Source organism: Corythoichthys intestinalis, chromosome 2, assembly GCF_030265065.1.
Source record: "Corythoichthys intestinalis isolate RoL2023-P3 chromosome 2, ASM3026506v1, whole genome shotgun sequence".
Classification (NCBI taxonomy): domain Eukaryota; kingdom Metazoa; phylum Chordata; class Actinopteri; order Syngnathiformes; family Syngnathidae; genus Corythoichthys; species Corythoichthys intestinalis.
In genome coordinates, this window is record NC_080396.1 from 63977760 (window position 1) to 64002660 (window position 24901).

Here is a 24901-nt window from a genome sequence, read left to right on the forward strand (position 1 = left end):
TTAACACGTTTATATACGGAAATAAATGAGTAGCCTAACATAGGTAGAAGAACATAAGTCCAGAGTGCACCTTAATTATATTGCCAAATGTATCACATTTGAGAGAAGCATTTCTGGACCTCATTGCAATAAAAAATGTTGAAACCTTATTGTGTTCAATCTCACTTTAGTTATATTTATTTTACAACGAGAACTGCATCTAATGGATAATGTATCACTTATGATACAAATTAAAGGAACATACAATTTAAAAAATGATTAATTTTTTTTTATCATGTTTTAGGCCCACATAAAGCAAAAAAAAAAAAAAAAAAAAAAAAAAAACTGGGTCAGGCATTATTACATGGAATATTTTCTGAACCTCCCCATCAGAGCAAATGAAATAAGCCTCTTCACCTCTTTCTCTTAAAGATCTGATCAATTTTCTGTTGCATGGCCCTTTTTTATCGCATTAATAGAAAAAGTTTTTTCCTCTTTTGTTGTCTCAGAAACACGTGCATTTGAACCAATCCGAGCTAACTATCCATGCTGTTCACATGTCAGTATGTCAGCCAATTGAATGGACAACTGGAGTCCAGGTAGGGTGGTTTGTTGAGCGCATGCAGCAACTGTCTTGTCAGACTCCGATAGACGCTGGGAGGACTCCGTTGAATAAATAAATAATAAATATCGGTGGAAACTGATAACGCTACACAAGCACTTTATTAGGCTTGTTGTTAACAAGTTGTGTATGTAGATCTGACTTAAGTACTGTAGATTGTTTTCTTCTTGGAGATGTGTGTGTGGCAGCCTGGCAGTTTTTTTTTCCAACATGGATTTTTGACAGCTGCTGTGATATTTTCAGGATTAAAGTATCGTGCCGCCCCTAAATTTTATATTGGAACAGCGTTCCGGACCGTTCCGGCCCACTTTCACCCATGTCGGACATGCTCCCTTAACGGTCTCTAGGATGTAGGATTAGTCTATGGCTGTTTGAGACTGCTTGCGAAAGATCGATTACTGTAATTGTTTTTTTTGTTTGTTTTTTTTTATCGCAAGAATCGATATGCGTACATCAATAGTGTATATACACCAAATTTTACTCTGTTTCGTCCACAAATAATGGAGGAAGAGAAATTATACTTAGTGTCCTCCCATAAAAGAAGAGCAAAGTGAGCGAAAACTTGAGACCTCCCTCCTGGTGGTCAAAAAAATCCAAATGTTTTTGTCGACGACACACTGAGGGCCCTCTGTATCGGAATGAAGGCACGTGACCTGTTGATTAAAACCTGCACGTGGCACTGACTGACGCAGGCCAGCCATCGCTGAGTCGACAGTCAGCTGACGTTTCAGGAAATTAGCTTTTCCTTTTACCTCCAGCATGCTTGTTTTTCAATAGTGGAAAAAAATGTTTTTTTTTATCATTAATCATTAATAACTCATCATGAAATGGAGTAAATTAATCATTCAGAATAACATGTAAATAGAGGTTGGCATATATTACTGTTCAACATTTTACACATTTTATGTACTGAGCACATTTTCCCTTTACGAATGAGCACTCATCAAACGCATTGGTACCATTGACTGAGCTAGACGTCTAACTGCGAGAGATTGGCAGTGACCTGCCATCTCACACCATTCAAATATTTTTATTTTACGTTTTTAAAGTAAAAGAATTTTTCTACAACAAGACTTCAAAAAAAAAAAAAGGATTTAAAAAAAATTCCATTAAAAACAAAAAAGGAAAGTGACTTTTAAAATGTCTGATAAAAAAAAAATAAAACTTTTGTTTTATATGTTATATATTTATATTTTTTAAACTTGAATTTATAAAAGAGATAAAAGCATGAGAAATGCGCATTCACATCCAATCCTCCCAGTAAAAATGAATTGGATGTCTATTGTGCTCATGGCAGACAATGAGTTGGGGGGGTGTTACCAAAGGGTATTTGTGTTTTAATTCATTTTAGGTTTGCTTTTATCAACATTGTATTTATTCATTAAAACATAGATACAATAACGAAGCCTGATTAAAAAATATAATTGAGACCTGACATCTACCTTCGTGGACATCACAATTTGCCTCATCTAGGCCGCGATATTCTACATGAGGCAAATTGTGTTGTCCACAAATGTGGATATGAGCTCTCAATTGCTATTAAAATTATTTTAATGATTGACTTAAGCCTCCGGTTGGCTCTGCTGGATCGTGTCCTTGAATCTGAACAAATCAATAACAACCCACTATTATTTTTGCACGGGATGGCATATTGTTACCAGTGAATGTTTTGCAACCTCCTTCTACAAAATGAGAAGCGGGTGACAGTATGGACTAGACTAAATAGCCACGTGGAGAGACACGATACAAATTTTGCCAAGGTTTGTGGATATGTGCCGAGGCCGTGTGAAATGTTTGTGTGCTGTTACATGGAATGCGCCGCGGCACCAGTAATGACACCTCTCTGCAAAGTGGTATTTACTTGGAAAGCATAAGATGAGCTTGTTCCGCAGCGTCCACAAAATGTCAGTTTGTCTAACCCATTGTAATAAGCAATTAACAACACATCACCTAACAGACATCCACAAGGCTTAATTAAATTTAAACATGAACAATGGCAGGTGGTGTAATGTCACGTGGCATGAGAAGACATGCCCCCCCCCCTAAAAAAATAACGCATTGGCTGTCAGTATACACAAATTATGTGCTGTGGTAGATAATAAAAATATATGTATTTTTTAAAAAAAACATTGAGGGCAATAGACGTCAATTCAATTTTATTGTGAGGGGATGGCAGCGATCCCAGTCAAAATGTATTGGACGTCTATCACAGTCAATGGCAGCCAATATTTTTTTGTTTTTTTCCCCCTCATGTAGACTATATTCATATTCTAGAAGTGGGGCATATATGCATCCCCAGACATGTGAGATGGTGGTGGTGGGTAGGACCGTTTACCTTGAGCACAAAATGGTCATTTGCGCATAAAATATTGGTGCGTTTAAAATAATTACCATCAACAGCTTAGAGCCTTAGACTGTTTGGTAAGTAAATGGAGCGCATCTTCGTGGCCACAAAATTTGTTTTTTTAAATAGCAGTTTGTGACCTACCATAACTGCACAAAAATAAAGCTCGAGTATAAAATTTTAATTCCAATCTCCTGGAAGGGTATTGGATTGTTTTGCTATTCTCTCGAATAGGTAAATTGTCGTCATTACATTATTTACTTGACACACTACAGCACAAAATATGTGACGCGGTACATAGTTTAGACACAACCAAGCAATGAAGTTAAAAACGTGTTTTTTCTTATTTTAATTGCCTCAGAACTATAGATATCACATATATTAGATTAGAATTCTAAATATATTCGGCAGCGTAAACCATTGGCGGCCATCTTGCGTCGGCGGCTTCCTCATAATTATACTTGGTGTTATACTTGTATAGCGCTTTTCCACATGTTGCATTAAAAAAGTATCGCTATTTCAAAGTACGCGCTCCATTGACTGTCATATTAAGCGAAATGCTCTGACGCAAAATGGCCGACAAGTGGCATATATCGTCATGACATTAAACTAAAAAGCTCTGACCTAAAATGGCCGACAAATGACGATGCTAGTCCCCGTGAAGTCACTGCGCTCATCAGACATCTAGCCGTGTTGATATATGTGCGTTCAGGGCAAGTGTGTTTACGCCTTCACGATTGGCCCAATTTAATCACATGACAATATGTTCGAGCCAATCAGCTTCCAGAGATCTTATTTATTTGTCATCCGCTTCCTTGTTTTCGACTCAGCACGGCACCGCACAGCGATAGAGGTGTTCCTTCGTCTTGCTTGGAGTTTATTACATCTGCCGTCCAGCTACCACACAGGCAAGATGCAGTTTAATTGCTCTTATTAGTTTCCCTTTGCGTGTTTATTGACAAGACAGTAGAAAGGAAATTGATCACGAAACTAGCTAGTTGAGAAGCTAGCGTAATGTCTAAAAAGACAAATGCTGTTTGTTCATTGCTGACAACACAATATGTGATCAGATGTATAACTCGGTTTTCCCGCTGATCTAATCACCAGTGGCGTCACGCGTTCCACCTTTGTCCTTTCGAATTTGTTTTTATTGGAAACCGCGTTTTCTGAATTGGGTCGAGATTATTGAGCTCATCGACTGTCCATTTAAATCGAAAAGATAGGCTTATTTAAAAATCAATCATTTAAATTTGGTCTATCAATTCTTTGGACGCATGACGAGACAACCCAACCAATTCTTTGTCTTCAGTTGTCATATCAGTTGTACGAAAGTTAAGTCTTTTCTACCATATTTTATCCACAGTATGCGCTTAGCATATAGTGACAGAACAATGAAATGTTTTGTCACCAGATAGCAGAACTTGAGGTTAAACGAAACGATTGAGTGGGGGTTTGCAATGTCATGGGTCTAATGTAAAACATATGACGCCACTACTGTGTGTTGTTTACCAGCTCGTAGACAATCAATTACAATTGCTTTTCACAGTTATTGTTGTCTGTAGAATATGTTGAAAAACGGCGTCCTCACAAATGTACCTTTTGGATGGGCTGCGGGTGGAAACCTGACTACATTGTGCCCCAACGGGTCCAAATGGGTCTGGGAAGGTCTTGGAGAATGCGCCCAGGATGCGAGAGACATGGCCAGCGTCTACCTGGGTCTGCTGTCAATCCTGTGCTTCATGATGTCGTCTCTGCCGTAAGTGTTGCCCTTTGAAGGTAAAGAAACGGTCACCTGAGTGCAGCATAATGCATGTACATTTGTTCACAGTCAGTACTATAGCTCGTGCAAGACTGGAAATATGGACAGCGCACTCTCAATTTGGTTTCTGCTGCTGTGGTTGGGAGGCGACACCTGCAATCTGGTGGGGTCTTTTTTGGCAGACCAGCTTCCGCTTCAGGTAAAATGTAGATTCCATTCTTGTCAGTGCATCTTTGTGGTGAGGAGTGGCTCAAGTGACAACATATTGATTGTGTTTTTGGGGGAAACTCGGAAACATTGTATTCCAGGTAGCTGGTTGGCCTCAAATTTGTCCACATTTCCAAACTATATATCACCAGGAAAACAATTGAAGTAGAAGTTATGGGTTCCCGTGTCAAACTATCTTGATAACAACTTTTCTTTTCACACTTTTTTCAAATACCATACAAGTAAATACAATCATTAAGGGTGTAACGTTACATGTAATAGTATTAAACCGTTTCGGTACGTGGTAGTCGGTTCGGAATGGACGCGTACCGAACGAGTTTCTGACGTAATATAACCCTTACTTTTCGAGGCTGTGAGTTGATCGGGTTACAGTTTCTTTGTGTAGATTATATTTACTCTGTCTTCTCTACTATAATAAGGACCAACACGGTAGGACAGTCCAGAAACGTCAACGGCGCGACAACCTGGCCGCCGCGAGAACGCAGTGAAACGCGGGCGTAAGAATCAGCCAATGCACACCGGTCACAGTGCGGCCGGAAGTCACTCGTGTAATAATACGGTGGATCTGGTCGATTTTCAAACTAATATGCAATCGTGACCTAGTTTTTGAGTCCATCAGATCTCTTGAGTGGTAGATCGGGGCACAGTTGACTTGTCTTTGTTGATTTACTGCTGTCTTCTCTGCTATAATAATAACCAACACGGCCCCGTGTTCAATACAAAACCTTCCTACCACAAAACAAGTAGGAACTAATAGTTACATAGGAACTAAAGTTATACAACATAAAATATACAATATAAATATACAATATAAATGAATACTACATCCCATTTGTAAAATATAAACGCATAATAAAATAAATAATGGCCCATTTAAATAAAATAAATTGAAATGAGCTAAAACACCTGTAATTAAATAATAAGAATAATACACACATCCTACTTACACAATTAAATTTATTAATTTCTGTGTGGCACTTTAACTTGAGAAAATCCACCAATAAAGCTTTTGAAAACCGTTCATAAGAAAAAAAAATGATTCATTGAGGCATTTCATTTGTAAAATACATGTTAAAATCTTTGTCATTGGGATTGCTTTTCTCTATAGCACAGGACTTCTTTTTTTCTTCTTTCTTTCAGAAAGAAAGCTGACCAATACGTGTGGTCTGAAAGTCAAATTTTTGTTGGATTATCTTTAAATACCTGCTACTTTTTGTGCAGAATTCTAGCTTTGTATAGGCTAATGTTCTTACTGTTGAAAGCACAAAAGTGTGTAATAAACAACTAGCATTTACAGGACTGTCTCAGGAAATTAGAATAAGAACTTTATCACAATATTCTAATTATCTGAGACAGTCCTGGACTGTCTCAGATAATTAGAATATTGTGATAAAGTTCTTATTCTAATTTCCTGGGACTGTCTCAGATAATTAGAATATTGTGATAAAGTTCTTATTCTAATTTCCTGGGACAGTCCTGTATACAGGACTGTCTCAGATAATTAGAATATTGTGATAAAGTTCTTATTCTAATTTCCTGAGACAGTCCTGTATATTTAGCTTTTTTTTTTTTTTTTTTTTTTTTTAAACTGTACTGAAAATGAACCGAACCGTGACCTCAAAACCGAGGTACATACCGAACCGAAATTTTTGTGTACTGTTACACCCCTAACAATCATAGTCACTGTTCATTATTTGTCACTTTAATGATGATGATTAAGATGATGAATGATTAAGTTATACTTACGTCATGCATAAACCTTTACCATTCTTAACTTCTTTGCTGTTGGTGGAGATAGACGTCAAATTCATTTTAACTATTTCATGCACGAATTAGGATGTTTTTTTTTCTTAAATGTTTATATTACATTCATATAGAACACCGGTCTCAAATCTGCGGCCCCCATTTGACATCCAATTATGTAGTATTAGTTTTTGTTGCACGGAGATGTTTTGCAATGGGAAACAAAAAGTATATCCATAATTTAAAATTGAAATAATTAATTGAAAAAAGGAAGACTATAGACATAAATTCTAATAAGTGTGGCCTGTGTGTACTTTGCTGTGGGAATTTTATTTATCTATTTATTTAGGGGCTGGAAGCGGTCAACCCCCCCCTCCCCCCCATATCAATTTCCCTCTATTACTATTGACCACAACATACATACTCTATAACCTGAGATGGCAGTGAATGAGTTAAGCTAAATGATACCTTTTGAATAGATGTCCACTGACGTGACCACTGTCCTTGAAAGGGTTAACTGGTAGGGCTATTAGTATCCTTCACAACCTCAAGATCAGTGGTGATTAATTGGTCATTATAGTCATTTGACTAGATCTACATCAACAATGTTGTCAGTTTATGACAAAGGGGGTGGGACAAAATTGTGTCCCTTAAGACCACATTTTATTTTGAAACAATCATATTGGCCAGGTTGTCTGCACACAGAGTAAAAAGAAAAGCAATGTTTGTGTTGAGTTAAACCAAATACGGGGAATTTCTTCTTTTAATTTTGTTAGCAACAAATCCATGCTATTTTTCAGGCCACATGTAAATTAGGCTAGGTTCAGACCGCAGGTCTTGATGCACGAGTCAGATTTTTTTTCATATCTGTTTTTTTGGTGTGCCTTTTCAGACTGCCTTTTTCTATTGAGCCCGTAAATGTATTATGCATACGCACTAACTCGCAGTCCGACACACGCTGAGCAAACTGACCCAAAGTTTATACGGATTGATATGCATGACGCACACACATACAGTCAGTTTAACCTAACTTTCGCCCATGTAAGCAATATTGAAATATTTCTCATTTGGGGCACAGACAGAAAATTGTGCATTCTCAGGCTTGTCTAGGCGCTAATGCTAATGCTGACGTCCTCCCTGCCTCTCTTGTTCTTTGCTGATGTAATTGCTGCATGAATTCCAATTTGGGAGACTTGACAGTTTAGATCACAGCCGCATTCTGGAAAAATGCGGCCCATATTGGATTTTAACCACATACGAAAGTGACTTAGATCGGATTTGAAATGGTCCACTTCTATGCAACTTGTACAGTTCAGACCGTCAAATGAATGCCTCACTCGAGTCCGAAAAACGCGAAAAAAATTTGATTTTTGCATGAAGACCTGCGTTATTTACCAGCATGTAAAAATGAGGTTTGACAGAGAAATCTGCTCGACAAACTTGCTGTTTTTTTTTTTAGTTTTCCCGGAAAGTGATGGTCTTGGAGATGTGAGTTTCCCAGCTAGAGACAGCGTTATAAAAAATAAATAAAATGGTTGATTATTAGAGGTGTGCAAAATTTCCGATTCTTAGATTATTCGCGATTCGGCCGTGGAAGATTCGAGAACGATTCACAAACATCCAAATTCCGATTATTGAAATATGCAAAGTAAAGTGGAAGTACAACACACTCAGCGCGCCGCACGGTCTTTGGGACAATGAGGAACGGAGCGAGAGTAGCTAAACATCATGCTCCTCATTACCCGGCCCCTCGGGTAATGCCAATGCTCAACTCACGGCTCTAGCTCAACTCATGCCACGAGATAAAAAACAAAACAACATACCTGACTGCTGCCGAAAAGCTGCTACAAAGTTACGGTAGATATCATTTATACAGGACTAGATGCAATATAGATTAGGTAGCGTTAGCAGCACAGCTACAAAAAGCTAGATGCGGGCTTAGTAAACGGCCGCCATCTTAAAGCAGTACACTTCCCTGCAAGGCTGTTGTAGCAAACCTTCCAAGCAAACCTAATTAACTTTTTATCTAAAATACTCCTAAATCGGTAAAATAATGACTTGAATCTCTCTTTAAAATAGTTTTAAAACTTTCACATGTCGAAAGTAGACAAAAGGGAAATTATGGAATGACGGGAGCAATTTTAACAACTTTAACGGTTGATTCACAACAATAAAATAATTGAATGTAGTTTAAAGCTGCTGATATAGAATGGGGACTAGAGTTTTTTATTTACTGCTATTTTTGTATATTTTTTTACTGCTATATGTTAACTTGATACTGATATAGTAGTTTGGTTTAGCCTGAGAGTATTTTTGAACAATTTTATAACTAATGTACAAAACATTTAAAAAAAAAAAATATTAAAAAAGGGGGGGTGCATCAATAATCGTTTTATAATCGAATCGGAGCCTCTGAATCGTAATCGTAATCGAATCGTTAGGTGCCCAAAGATTCCCAGCTCTATTGATTTTATTAATAAAAAGATTTCATTTTCAATTAAATTATTTGTTTATTACCAATGTGATTGTAATGCACATTTTCAACATAAAGCAAATGGAAAACAAAGTAGTTTTATAGTTTGAGAACTCTCAATGGCTGAGTTATAGTATACCGCATACATCACGGCTCCCATCCACCATTGAATGGCAACCGCAACAAATTCATAACCATTATGATTCGTGTGTGTAGTTAAACAGCCTACGTTTGTATTGTGTCTATGTTGCGTTGCTGTTCCGGCGGTCAGAGATGACCTGCAAGGCTTCCACTTTTGCCATACGCCGCAAGCAAAACGTAACGCCTGTAAATATCAGTGTACGCATTTAAAAGCAAGAGACAGACAAAAGAATAGAACAGAATTGAAAGCCTTTATTCTCATTGTACAGAGTACAATGAGATTTAAAGCTTCGCCATAACGTGCACCATATGAAAAAATCAGGTTACAGTGTACACAGATTGGGAATGAAGTGAGTAAGTGTCGAGCACCTAGTGGTGATGCAGTGGTAATACAGTATAACAGTGCATAACAGCACAGGCCAAAAGTTTGGACACACCTCCTTCATGTCTTTTATTCATTTGAATGACTATTTAACATTGTAGATTCTCAATGAGGGTACCACAACTATGAATGAACACATTTATATATATATGTATACACACACACACACACATATATATATATATATATATATATATATATATATATATATATATATATATATATATATATATATACATACACACACATATAAAAGAAGAGTAAAATAACTGAACATTTTATATTCTAGTTTATTAAAATTAGCCACCGTTTGCTTTGATTACATTTTGCACACTCTTGGCTTTTACTCGATGAGCTTCAAGAGGTAGTCACCTGAAATTGGATTTACCTCGCAGGTATGTCAGTTACCATGGTTAATTGGTGGAATTTTTAGCTTTCTCAATGTGGTTGGGACAAGAGGTGTGCAAAATTTCCGATTCTTTGATTATTCGCGATTCGGCCGTGGAAGATTCGAGAACGATTCACAAACATCCAAATTCCGATTATTGAAATATGCGAAGTAAAGCGGAAGTACACAACACTCAGCGCGCCGCGCGGTCTTCGGGACGGAATGGAGCGAGAGTAGCTAAACCTCATGCTTCTCATTACCCGGCCCCTCGGGTAATGCCAATGCTCAACTCACGGCTCTAGCTCAACTCGTGCAACGGGATAAAAAAAACACAACAACATACCTGACTGCTGCCTAAAAGCTGCTACAAAGTACATCCATATAATGTTACGGTGGATATCATTTATATATGACTAGATGCAATATAGATTTGGTAGTGTTAGCAGCACATCTACAAAAAGCTAGATGCGGGCGTTAGTAAACGGCCGCCATCTTAAAGCAGTACACTTCCCTGCAAGGCTGTTGTAGCGAACCTTCCAAGCAAACCTAATTAACTTTTTATCTAAAATACTCCTAAATCGGTAAAATATTACTTGAATCTATCTTTAAAATAGTTTTAAAACTTTCACATGTCGAAAGTAGACAAAAGGGAAATTATGGAATAACGGGAGCAATTTTAACAAATTTAACGGTTGATTCACAACATTAAATTAATTGAATGTAGTTTAAAGCTGCTGATACAGAATGGGGACTGGAGTTTTTTTGTTTAATGTTATTTTTGTATATTTGTTTACTGCTATATGTTAACTTGATACTGAAATAGTAGTGTGGTTTAGCCTGAGAGTATTTTTGAACAATTTTGGAACTAATGTACAAAACATTAAAAAAAAAAAAAAAGAGGGGGGTGCATCAATAATCGTTTTATAATCGAATCATAGCCACTGAATCGTAATCGTAATTGAATCGTTAGGTGCCCAAAGATTCCCAGCTCTAGTTGGGACCATCATTTGTGCTGCACTGAATGAGGTGTGTCCCCACCTTTGGCCTGTACTGTAAAAAATAATTTGGAGTACTCAGACTAGGAGGCAGATGGCTGACTTGATATGATAGTGAAAATGAAAGTATGCTTAGATAATGTAACAGTGCAAATATCGGAATCCTATAATGTAACTGTTGGGCATGTCCTCGATCCAATCACATGATCGGAAATTTGGCTGATCGCACCACTTTTCAGAGGATTGGAATCGGGTAAAAAGGATTAGGTTTTTAATTAAATTTTTTAAGTTTAAAAAGTAAATAATCCAGAAATACAATGGCATTGCCAAAAGAAATAAACACAAAACGTTTTATACTCCGCAACACTCCCAGAAAAAGAGAAGAGGAAGTACTGTAAACCATACCGTACTGTTACATGTTTGGAACTTTTGTTAAGATTTTTAAAAAAAAACAGCTTTTTTTTTTTTTTTATCTGTTCGAGACAGTATCGGCAGATTCCCAAAATCAGGTGACTTTGACTCTGTTGCAAAAATATGCGATCGGGACATCCCTAATAACTGTGCAAATATTGCATATGCAGTACCCAGATTGTCAGATGTCTGAGAACATGTTACTTTGTGAGATGCATGTGACAATGTTGTGGCATTAGCAGTGCAATGACAGTGACATTTCAGTGCAAACTTGAGTATGGTCAGAGCTGTCGGAAAGTGACAAAGCATGAATTGTCGATAATATCTCAAGTGCTTAGCGTGTTGATGCAGCGGATCGAGTCCGTTGGGTAATGAATGCAGGTGTGCTTGACTCCTCAAGAGGCGGTGTAACTCCAGGGTCAATGATAATAAGAGTATAAATCCTCAGTGGGCAACATTAAACCTTGCTCCCTGACTTTAGAATGTTGGTTTTCATGAAATATTTCTCTTTTGATATTTTTTTCTTCTTTTAGACTTACACTGCAGTTTATTACGTACTGGCGGATCTGATGATGTTGGCAATGTATTTGTACTACAAGACCAAACACAGAATGGCTGAAAGTGAGTAATCTTATTTTAAATTTGTTTTCATGTGGCAAATATATTTTGCTGGGGAAGATCATAAGGTTACAGACATGTGCTCCTAACAAAAGAGTCACCATTCATGAATGTGAAATAGGGAACTTGTTTCTGCAGAGATGAGGAGTCTTTGCTGCACTTCCAGACACAGGAAGATGGTGTCCTGACATCATCAATTATTAAATGCTGTCATGTTGTTCCCTCTAATGCTATCTATTTGCATTTGCATTACTTTGCAGTCCTTTTCTGAAAGAAAGTGCTGAAATGTCTCTTTTCGGTTCCTTACTAGACAGGCGGGTTTTGCACGTAGTGGGCGTGGCCTGTGTCCTGAGCATTGCAAGTTTCGCCCACTTTCCAGCGTGGGTCTCAACACAACAGGAAGCAATGCCTGAGACATATAGGGGGCGTACACTGCTCTCTAGCACAGATCTTGCCGCGGTCAGTATGAGGCTTTTTCATTTCTACAACTAGACTTTATTACGTTAGATACATTTTGCTTTTTTTTTTTTTTTTTTTTTTTTTGTATTTTAACCAATGCCGCAAATGCCATGTTTTCATCGACATGGGTTTGTTAATGTGAAGCACAGTACGGTTACAAATTTTAAGAAATTCTAGCGGGGGTCAAATTTTGATCAAGAAGTCCCAATTTTATGAGCAAAAGCAAAAATCCTATTACTGTATGATGGGCAGAAGTTTCAAATATATAATCTATTAAGATGTATCTGAATATGCTGTGTACATATTGATTTACTTAAGCTATGTATTTCTGTCAAAACTAAAAGATTTAAATTGTATTCATTGCTTTGAATGTATTGTGCTTGCAGTATTTAGAATGCCTTAAATGCTAAAAGTAAGGCCAAGTTAAATCCAGGATTTGAAATTCCTTTTGCAACTGAGTGAACAAAATGTCACTCATGTCTTTTGCTCATTTAGGATTAAACAAGTCCCAGGGAATAACTAGGTTTTAAATCTTGTTTTCTCTGCTCCTCTTTTATTTTTATTTCTTCAGTCATTTACCCCAAAAGAGATTATTGGATTCTCGATCGGCTCTGTATCCTCAGTGCTGTACCTGTTTTCCAGACTTCCCCAGATATATACTAATGTGAGTATGACAACATAGACGCTTTGACCTTTTTTCTTCTGCAGACTTGTCAGTTTCATAAGCTTTGGGTTTTCGAATGCATCAGTGTTTTTCAACCTTTTTTGGGCCACAGCACACTTATTTCATTAAAAAAAAATCCCAGGCACACTACATGTAAAAAATGAATTTCTGTACTGTATATTAATAATAAAAAGTCGTGTATTGAATAGGAATCAAACACCAAATATTCATATTGTTACTCACTCAGTGTGACACCTGAGCTTGTTGTATTGGGAGGAGGTATCGCTGCACTCCCCATGGAAGTTAATCCCAATGAAAGATAGATACCTTTTGTTTATTGCCTTTCACTAGAGACTCCTCGAGAGGAAACTGTCTTTGCTTCCTTTTGACTGCCGTTCAATGATTTTTGTCCAGGGTCCAGTTCTGATTTAGCATTTTTCCTTTTTAAAAACCTTTACCATCGCTGTCACCATTATAGTTTTGCTAGCTAGCCGCTAGCGCCAATGCCACTCTTATCTCTTACGCATCACTAAACAAAGTAATTAGCTACCTATTGACACCCACGGATATGGAACAGTATTGCATGATTACCAACTATTGAACATCACAGACACTCAGGAATAGCACATTTGCAGATTAATTTTCAAAAAACATTTTAATACCATTTAGGTGATATTGGATGATTTTCCAAGGCACAGTGGTTGAAAAACAGGAATAAGTAATACAAAAATCTTCAGCTATGTCAACCTGCAAGTTAAAATTTAATGTTGCGTCAACATTTCAAATTCCCTGTAAATCATCTCTTACTTCATAATTGTCTTCATCTCTGCTTATAAGTAGTGGAACCATTGTAGGAAGTCCTTTAAAGTATGTGTTTCTGTAGGAAATGAAAGTACAGTGGTACCACTACTTACGAATGTCTCTACAAACGTTATTTGCAGGTTACGCTACGTTTAAGCGGGCCTCTTCTGAAGAAATAAAATGTCAGGTTAAGAGACGCAAAAATACTATACAATACTGTTAAAGATACACATGTACTTCCTGCTTTCTGCTTTTAAATGGCACGCCATAAGATTCTGCTGCCCAATTTATTGGTTATAATATTTCCCTGTTGATGACGTTTCAATTTGGGTGTCGCAGTATGAGGATGTGCAGAGGCGCGACGGTGTTATTGTTTCTTCAGGGGGTCGACGTCTGAGCCAAATGAGCAAAAGGCTCCTCGTGTTTTTGTCTCACGGAGAGTGTTTTTTTTATAAGCCCAAAGATGGTTCATTACGTTAGTAGCACATTAGAGCAGGGGTCCCCAACGACCGGACCGCAGACCGGCACCAGTCCGTGGAGCATTTGGTACCGGGCCGCGCAGAAATAATAAATAATTCATTAACGGCTGCATTCTGGCCGATTGACTTTGGCCTGTGCCACTAACACACCAATGTCCCTGTCTACTCTAGGTATAGAACTACAGGATAGGAGGCCGTCATAGAAATACATTGATTAGACTGTTAGCAGTACATCTTGTTATGTATATCTATGTGCACTTGGCCTCGATAATAACGTATGACGTAGGTTGTCGCCCATCACATTTGTTCCCGGAAATAATTAGCCCCCACACTAGAATAACTGAAAAACAGACGTCTTTGGACATATTTTTTATGGGGAAAAGGACACCTGACGAGCCAGAAGATGAGCCTACAACCTCGAAGAAAACAAAGTCTATGCTACTTCCCAATCACTAAAGACCCACAAACTGCGAAGGAGTTGATTCGTGACCCGTATGTGAATAAACCGAGTGATTCGAGCATGTCTGCGCAAGAGGAATATCAGCTTGTAGAGATCGCAAATCACGGCGACCTTAAACATACATTTGAGACAACAACTCTACCGAGGTTCTAGATTAAAGTCATTTCGGACTATCCTGACATCGCCAGGAGAGCGCTGAAAACTGTGCTACAATTTCCAACATCGTATCTTTGTGAAGCGGGCTTCTCTCACTCTCCCATCTCGGGGCCATCTCGTCTAAAACGAAACAAGCTCAGGCCTCCCACTGATTCCCCGGGTGAGTTGTATTTTCCCTGAACTTAACACGACAGGGCTAAAAACAAATGTTATTTTATTTTTGCTGTATTTTTCTGCCACACATTGCCGGTGTTCTGACAAATTTGGCATTCGCGTAACGTTAAAAATGACCGCGAATGCAGAGTTTCCAAAGTACACACTACAAACTTACTTTAAAGAAAGGAATATTAACTTATGTTTGCCATGTTAGCTGCACACAACAGCTGCACACAGCTCTCTCACTTAACGACTTCGCCGTGTCGTTAAGCATTAAAATTTACGCCGTTTTCGTGTTGCACATGTATGTTTATGATGTAAATAGTTTTTTAGCACTCTTGGATATCATTGAGAGTCCAACTGAACATAAAAGAGGGCTTTTTTCACCGCCACAAAAGTTGTGGGAGCAAAATTTTATAAGGGTGCAAAATTTGACAGAACACAGGTCCGTCTAAAAAAAGACCCTAATCACACCGGTCGGTGGTGTAAAAAAGGTTGGGGACCCCTGCATTAGAGTATAGGTCTCCTCGCGTTTTTGTGTCACAAAGTGTGAGCTAGGCGATAGGCACCATCGATTTCGTGAAAGAGGACATTGCCTCTCTCAAAAGGTAAGATATATTTTTCTTTTTTCTTTGCATTTTGTTCTATTATCTGCTTCATTACAGGTATTAACGGTTAGGTTAGGTATATGAAATTATTCAAATGTGTTTGGCTGTTGTTTTATTCCGGCTTTACCGCAATTACAAAATTCAATGTGGCGTGTCATTAGTGCTTGGAACAGTTTAGTGCATTTACATGTAAAACGCATCTCTAATTAAAAAATGTTCGGGTTACGAGGCTACTTCCAGAACAAATTAATGTCGTTAGTAGAGGTACCACTGTACGGTCTTCTTTCCCATGGTCAAGCTTTTGCCATTGTAACACTTTGAATTAGAGTAAATGTACAGTCCATGTTTTAAATACCATTTCAACATTCTGAACTCTCAATTTAACAAAGGTGAGTCACTTCAAACGTAGCTTAGGGATCTAATTGAACAAATGTATAAAGAAACCGTGAAAACAAAAACAAAAAATACCCAAACCTGGATCAGGAGTGATGGCATGTAACATCTAGTAGGTAGTAGTCCCTTTCATGTCACGAAAAAGTAGACGTAAAACACTGGTATCTTAATCCTGTGATGCTCGTTTAACTAAGGTTACGTGCGATTTGGTGTGCCAGTTTATACTTGAAGTTCTTTAGTGACTTTTTAAATGTACGTAACGTGCTCGCAAAGCATCCGACTCCTCTGCGCACTCTCGGTTTGTCAAAATCTTGTATTTTTTCCTTGCGTTTGGTGACGTAGTGTTGATTCTAATGTAGAGATTTGAACACAAACTAAGCGCAACGGTGTGCCTTGGACTGAAGTAAAGAAATATTTAGAAATCTGTACTGTTGAAAACACAGTGTTTGGTATCACCTTGTTTGACATTTAAAGAATAGAGAGCTTTTATTGTCATTGTAGAGTACAGTGAGACTTAAAGCTTCGCCATGTACAATAAGGCTATTATTAAAACACAGATTAGAGGATACACAGATTGCTAATAAAGTGAATAAGAGACTAGCAGCATATGGTGATGTAGTAGTAATATAACTGTATATATGACAAGATACAGTACTCAGACTAGGAGGCAGATGGCTGACTTGATATGATAGTGCAAGCGACAGTTTGTGCATGGATATTGATGTAACAGTGCAAAAATGCTATAATAAAGCAAATATTGCAAATGCAGTACACAGATTGAGACAGATGTCTGAGACTATGTTACTTAGTGAGATGCATGTGACAATGTTGTGGCGTTAGCAGTGCAATGACAGTGACATGTCAGTTTTTTTCAGTGCAAACTCGAGTATGGTGACAGCTCTTGGAAAGAAACGCTCTGTCTGTTTGTTTTAGCTGGTATGGCACTGTAGCGCCTGCCAGAGGGCAACGGATTGAAGATGTTTCAGAAATAGTTTGCGGGCAAGTGTGCCAGCCAGAGGAAACAAATTCTGATGGGTACAAATTGTTACTCTAGCAAATTCTATATTTTAGCGAGCAGTAGATCAATATCAGTGATATAGGAATTGATGAGATGAAATGTGAATATTTATTTTGCAAGTAGTTTTACATTTTGCTTCTCTTTATGTTTTGCTTGCAGCCCTGAAATTTTGGTTTCGGGGATACAATACTCCTAATAAAATAGCCCTGCAACCCTAGCTTTATCAGTCACATTGTACTCTACCAAGTGATGCTGATCTATAATGGTCATCTCTCAGTTTTTGACTTTGTTAAATTGTTACTCCTCACAGTTCAAGAGGAAGTCAACCGAGGGAGTGTCTTTCTTCCTTTTTGCTCTGGTCATCCTTGGAAACACCACGTATGGCCTGAGCGTACTGCTTAAGAACCCTGCCCAGGGTCAAGGAGAGAACAGCTACGTGATCCATCATCTGCCTTGGCTTATCGGAAGCCTAGGAACACTCTCATTGGACCTCTTCGTATCCTTTCACATCCGTGCTTACGGCAACTTCATCGTATGCTTGCTACATTCCTGGTTCTCGTGACTCAGTGCGCACGTGTGTGTATTTGTGTGTACTCGTAATATCAATAACATCCAAACGCTCATCCTCAGTTTCGCACTATGGAGCATACCTGATGATAAGCCGCACTGACTAAGCCACAAAAAATCACGCTGAAACATGAGATCGTTATAATAGACAAATATGCTACATAGAAAGAGTATTTTGAATGTTTAATAACTAAACACGCCACTAACTCAGCCGTATTATAGCTGTAATCTGATTAATGGACCCGAATTATAAAAAATAATTATTAGTAGTGGAAAATATTTGAGACAACAATACCTCTACCTCTTATGCACATTTTATTGTTTGATAATGACATATTTACTGATCAATTTTATCTGAGTAATTAATAGGAAAATTGGTAGAATAATAGATTCCTCGAATATTTTAATTCTTTTGCACACAAAACAAAAATCTTCTAAACATTGTGTATGAGACTTACCGGTTATGTTTGTACGAGGAAATATTTTTAGAGAATTCACAAATTTTGAATTTGATGCCTGTGACATTTTCTAAAAAAGCAGGGACAGGTGAACACGTTAATTGAAAACAGTTTGGTGTCCTGGTTAGCTATAAAATGTGCATTTGCAAAATGCTCATTTTTACAGCATGAAAGCCTGACAAGTCGAGCCTGATGTTGCGTTTTTTGGAATGTTTGGGGAGAACAAGTATTTGATACACTGCCAATGGATTATCTTTTTATTTTTTTAAAATCCAATGTTATCCATGGATGAATCATAATTAATTGCTGACTTATTGGTGCCTGTAGATTAGGAGTTAGCCAGTAGAGGGCATGCGCGCTCTTCGTCACACCCTTCAGCCTGTGCTAGCACATTATTGGTTTTCACAAGCAAGGATTAGGTGAGATGTATTATTTTGTGATGTGAACACACAACGTAAGATGTAAAATTCCCAGTAATTTTAAGTTTTTTTCATTAAAGTACAATTGCAAAGAATTGAGGGATTTTATCTAAGGTTCATAGTTTTAAAAAATTCTGAGAATCTGTGGAAATCTCTGCATAAAAGCAGCTACGCTGATAACCAACATTGAGTTGCAGAAACCGCGGTTGCCACTGCATTTAAATCAGTTATCAATGTTTAAAACAACACTTTACAACTTCGTTCTCAGTTTACACAATTCATTGCTACATATCCAAATGTGAGTTACCCAGAAACATTGCTGTCGCTGAGATGGGCTGATGCAAAGTCGAAAAGAGAGCTGTTGGCTTATGAGTCCACATTTCAAATTGTTTTTAGAAATCATGGTTGTGTCATCTGCGGGCCAAAGAGGAAAAGAACCAGCTGGATTGTTATTAGCAAAACCTTCAAAATCAAGCATCTGTGATGGTTCTTTGCCCGTGGCACTTGTAATTTGCACGTCTGTCAAAGCATAATCAAGCTGAAAGGTACATACAGATTTTGGAGCAACATACACTTTCATTCAAGCAACGTCTTTTTCAGCAAGACTGCTGTCAGTCCAAACTTTACTGATGTACTGATATCAAGCAAGAATGGACAATAATCCCCACCTATAAAGTTTCTACAATTGGCGACTTCAGTTCCAAATACTTATTGGTTGTTGCCAAAAGGAAAGGTGACTAAACTCCTCATTGGGGTGTAGCATGTATCTCAAGCTAGGTTGCACTCCATCTTGCTTGTTTGGAAACATGGTAAGATTTGTTTTCTTATCTTGGCAAGAGAGAATTTTCAGTGTTGCTTCAGCCTTTAAAGGTCCTCATGCTGAGGTCTCAGACGCTAAATGTAACTCCTAGCGTTAGCGTAGCATTCACGTAAGCATTAGCTCCAGAATGGCGAGGGTCCTCTTAAAACACTGGCCAGTATAAAGAAGAGCCACTTGGCTTTTTTGATCAGTAAGTCTAGAGGATGTTAAACGTTCTGAGAACCTTTTTTTTTTTTTTTTTTTTTTTTCTCCCCTAAACATACATTGTGGCTCCTCGGTGGGTTTAATAAAAAAAAAAAATAATAAAAAATGTAATGGTTTTCCTCCTGAGTGTATTACATCACAAAGTTGGTGTTGTCCTTATAGATGCTACAACATGTGCTCATCTATGTTCATTCGAAATTGTTGGCCACCTTTTTTTTATTTGGGACTAAAACTTTTTAATTTTACAGACAAAAACATTTTTAGTAGCTGTCGACTAAAACTAGACGAAATTTGTATGCGATTTTGTTTACTAAAACTAGATGAAGATGAAAACATTTTGAAATGACTAAAATATAACTAAGACTAATTAGTCTAGTCTTAGACTAGTACGGTTTTCTCGTCCAAAAGACAAGACAAAAATAAAAAAGGGCTGCCAAAAACAGCACTGCTGCAATGGCGTATGACGAAACTTGTTGGCTTAGCAACCGTAGCTTAGGGGAAAAGTCAATTAGTATTGGTATGTTTGTGGTCCATCTAATTCTCTTGGTGTTTTATCCTTAATGGTCTGCTTCAGATTTCCGTCCAGTTCATTATGTACCGCAAATCAGCGGACAGGCTGGACGCCAGTTCCTCGGAGACGACACCTCTGATGGGGGGATAACCATTCCCCCAAACCACTCCGCTTCTATTGAACACCACCGAAAAAAGGAAATAACCAGATCAGGATGAACACATTTCATTGTTTTTAATTGTACAGTTGTATTTATTTCACCTTTTTTCTGGTAGACTTTTTTTTAAACAGTGTACTGTCGTAGTTTTAAAGCGAATGCAAAGAATTCTATAAAGAATTCTCCCATCGAAAAATATTTTTCTTCTCACGAAGTTGCCAAATGCTGCTGCATGAAGATCTCTGATTTTGTTTACAGTATTACTGTAACTTGAATCGTTAGGGTTTTTCTGCTCTTTATGTAGAACGTGTACATTTTTAAGTCCTGTAATCAGAAAAAAAGGTGCTTTATTATTAGTTTTGTTTGTTTTGGGGTGTTTTAAACACATTTTAATTTCAGTTTTATGGTTTTGTTTTAAATACCACCACCAATAGCCATTGATATTTGCACTGCTGGTGAGATGTCACATAAACAGGGATACACTAAATCACACATGGTTAATCTACAGTTTTCCCAGCGTTTTCACACTATTGTTTTTGCATATTTTTGTACTTTGGGAAAAGAAAGTTTTGTTGGGTCAGTTTACTGTACAAAAAATTAATAGATTATAAGAGAAACAATTTCTGCTTTCTGTTCATTTGTTTTTGAGTGACTGTAAATTCGTGAATGATTTGGCGATGTTTTCCCATCGGTAACAGCCTCGTAGTGACCTCAACAAACATGCACTTTGCCGTTGAGCAATCACACACACACGCGCACACACAAACGATAAGAGCCCACCCGCTTAGGGTGTAAGGTCAATATAAAAATAAGGCTTCCATTTTGACTGTTGTGAAACAGTGGCAAAAGAGATTATGAAGAAGGATTTTTAGGGGTCAATGCGGGGAAGTGCCTATCCATCATCAAGGATGAACTAAGGCACTTTATGTAAACAACTCTTGAGGGAATTTCTTAATGAGATGCTTTCAGCTAATACAAACTACAAGAAAAACTAATGAGTTTGCGCCGCTAAGCAAAATTAACTCACTGGCTGTCATTGACAGCGCTAGACTTTTAATCCATATCGACTGGGAGAGGCTGGTCAAAATGGATTGGACGTGTAGCGCTGTCAAAGGCATTGAAAGATAAGAATTAAGAGCCTGTTGTCCCAGTTTAAATGAATTTCACGTCTATTGTTATCAATGGCAATTAATCCACTTAAAAGGCTCAGTGTAAATTTACCACAAAATAAAAAACTTAACAGCTTAATTAACAACAATCGTGAAACATAATTGGCTCACGGGTGATCTGCTATGGTAATTTTTGTTGTTGTCAAACAGACGTTGATGCCACAACCAGAATGAGTTGATTTTTGCAATCTGCTAACATAGGCTTTCTCTTCTGTTGTTAATGTCCCTTGAAAAACAGAATCGTCCCGTATTCAGAAACAAAAGTACGTGTCCCTTATTGAACTTGCAAGGGACGTGCTTTGTCCCGTATTATCATGAAACTTGAAAATAGTGTGTCATTTGTAGAAAAAATTAATACAGGTATGGTGCTTTACAAGAATATGCTAGCAAATGCATTTCCCGCCTCCCCTGCTTTTTGACCAATGAGCTGACGGAACAATATGAAATCCCACTCTTCTTATTGGTGGAGGTACTGTCGCTAACTGAAGACGGCATAAGAGTGTCGCGAGTAAAAAGCGTGTTCAAAATGATTATCATTTTCTTCTTTGTGAACTTTATTTTCACTAATTGTTTTAGATTTTTGTCTTCTGTCATTTTCATTTGGATCTTCACATTATTTTTGGAGGGATCATTTGCCAAAATGTTATTGCTGAGGGGACTTTTAATGCACCTAAATTGTTTAAAAAAAAAAAAAAAAGTTGACCTCAGAGTTTGCACGAAACGGCCAAAAACGCGCGCGCAAACACACACATACACAAAGGCTCTAAATTTAGCAGGACAGATTTTGTAAATTAAAAATACATTGATGATAATTATTGTTTTACCATGTGCTTATATCACTCAAACATGTCCCTAATTAATTCAGGTTTGTGTAGAATTATTATAAATACAAAAATATATAAAAGGGTGACTGTTATCGGGCCGGGTGGCTCGAATAATGAGGTGTCCCTTTTTATTTTTCCAGGGGTTGGCAACCCTAGTTGTTACTGTGCGACCGTTCTGCCATTATGACAACGATTACTAGCTAGCGCTGCACTTGAAAGCTAGCCATGATCATCTATTAATGTTGTGACGTCGCAACCAGAATTTCTGGGGAAAAGTGGACATTCCGTGATGCATTGTTTTGAATGAAATAACTGAAATAGTACAAGACGACAAGATTTGAGTACTAAATTTGTTTTATACATCTAAGTGCAGCCATTTTCATTTTATTTACACAATAATGCATTGGATAGATATAGCTTTTTTTTGGACCATCAAAGACACTTCACATTGCATTATCCTTTGACTCTGCACTCAATGATGGTAAACTGATATTGCAGCTGCCCTGAGGCGCTCTGACAGAAGTGAGGCAGCTAATTTGCACCATCGGCAATTCTGACCCCCATCAACCACTCGTTGTCACACAGGCAAGTAGGGTGAAGTATCTTGACCAAGGATATAACAGCAAAGGGCACAGGTGGAATCTAGAATCAAACCCCCGTTCTTTTAATCAGTGGACAACCCGCTCAACCACCTGCGCCATCGTCACTAATTCTTTGGACCTTTATGTGCTATTTCCTCTCGAGATATTTTTTTTTGGAGTGTGATAGGTACATGCATTTCCATTTCAATGGGAACGATTTGCAATCCAAGTGTATTTAGTTGCTACAACCCCTAACAAAAAGTATGGAATCACCAGTCTCGGACAAGCATTCACTCAGGCATTTTATCATGTAGAACAAACTCCGATAAAAAGCTTGAAAAAAAAAATGAATTAGTTCAAAAGTGCAACTCTTTGGTATCCAGAAACACTAAAAGAAATGAATAAAAAAACATTGTGGTGGTCAGTAAATGTTACTATTATAGAGCAAGTGCAGGAAAATACATATAGAATTACTCCATTCTGAGGGGGAACAAATGGAATCTAAATCTGTCTAAAATTTCAATGTAAACTTGTGCATTTATTAAAGATTTAACCACAGCCATCTCCCTAGTGCCTTTGCCTGACATGCAGCCCCATATCATCAAGGACTGGGAATTGTCTTCTTCAGGCAGTCATCTTTGTAAATCTCACTGGAACAGCACCAAACAAAAGTTGCAGCATCATCACCTTGTCCAATGCAGATTATTGACTTTTGACACCTTGCTCAATGCAGATTCTTGACTCTTGACAAGGTGATGATGCTGGAACTTTTGTAAAGGGTTTTACACTTATTGATGACACTGCGCACGGTAAACACAGAAACATTTAGGTCTTTGGAGATGGACTTGTACCCTTGAGATTGCCCTTGCTTCCTCACAATTTTGCTTCTCAAGTCCTCAGACACTTCTTTGGTGTCTGAGGACCAAAGAAGTGGTCCTCTTCTTTGGTGGCAGTGGTGGCAATTTAGTTATTGCCACCACCTGTTATGTGCCACAGGTAAGTAACAGGTGCAGTTAATTACACATTTGAGAAGCATCACATGATTTTGCAAAGGGTGCCAATACTTTTGTCCGGCCCATTTTTGGAATTTTGTCTAAAATGAACATGATACTACCAAAGCATTTGTAATTGCAATCATTTTCTGGGAGAAATTGAGCATTATCTGACAGAATTGCTGGGGTGCCAATACTTTTGGCCAGCAGTGTATGTAATACATGACTGAGGGGGAAAAAACATTGCCATCTAGTGGATTTGCTGTTTTTGATACAGAGTCACGGGTTGTTTACTACCCACCGATAAGCACATTGACATGTTTTGAAATCAGTGTTGGACTTAACTCACTGATTGTGGGTCGCAATTATCGTAAGGCTTCCTGACTAAACACTCAAGTCTGACCAGCCATGATAAAAATGAAAACAAACATGATTTATGCAGTGTTGAATTTATCAGGAGGTTTATACTTTTTAGTTGTGAGTTGATGCTGGTGTCAAGTCATTTTTCTTTGCAAACTGTGGTGGATTGAATCCTCCTCTTGGTGTCTGTTTACTGAGCCTCCTCCGCTTTCTTTTCCATCTCCCTTGGGTGAGTGTTAGCTGTCGGGACTGAGTTCAAACAATGTGACACCTCTCCAAGATGCATGACGACATGTTACAACCTCAAATAAAAAGGCCGTCTTTCAGCTTTTGTGTTGTTGTTGTGGTCAGATGTCATTGGAGGAGGATTCTTTGGCAAAAAGTCTTGGCTTACTAGTTGGGCTGCAGCTGTGCTTGAACCTTTTACGCCAGGGATGTCAAATGTACAGCCCGCGGGCCGGATGCGGCCCACCGGAGGGTTCAATCCAGCCCGCGTTCTGCTCAACAGGCTGCTTGTAGGTCATTCATATAGTTCATACAGAATCACATGCTGTTATTTTGA

At 38.0% G+C, this 24901-nt stretch overlaps 1 protein-coding gene across 2 annotated transcripts; it reads left to right on the plus strand.

Annotated features, from left to right (window-relative positions):
• Positions 1-3733: 3733 nt before the first annotated feature.
• slc66a1 (solute carrier family 66 member 1) lies at positions 3734-24424 on the plus strand. Of its 2 annotated transcripts, none has more exons than XM_057855621.1 (8): positions 3734-3853; positions 4508-4701; positions 4774-4903; positions 11999-12086; positions 12394-12542; positions 13114-13206; positions 17588-17773; positions 20320-24424. In XM_057855621.1, exons 2-8 carry the CDS (start codon positions 4511-4513, stop codon positions 20404-20406), a joined length of 924 nt encoding a protein of 307 aa, XP_057711604.1. In that variant the 5' UTR covers positions 3734-3853; positions 4508-4510; the 3' UTR covers positions 20407-24424. The 2 variants fall into 2 exon arrangements, with proteins under 2 accessions (XP_057711604.1, XP_057711613.1); XM_057855630.1 differs by having other exon boundaries at positions 3775-3853; positions 4492-4701.
• The last annotated feature ends 477 nt before the right edge of the window (positions 24425-24901 follow it).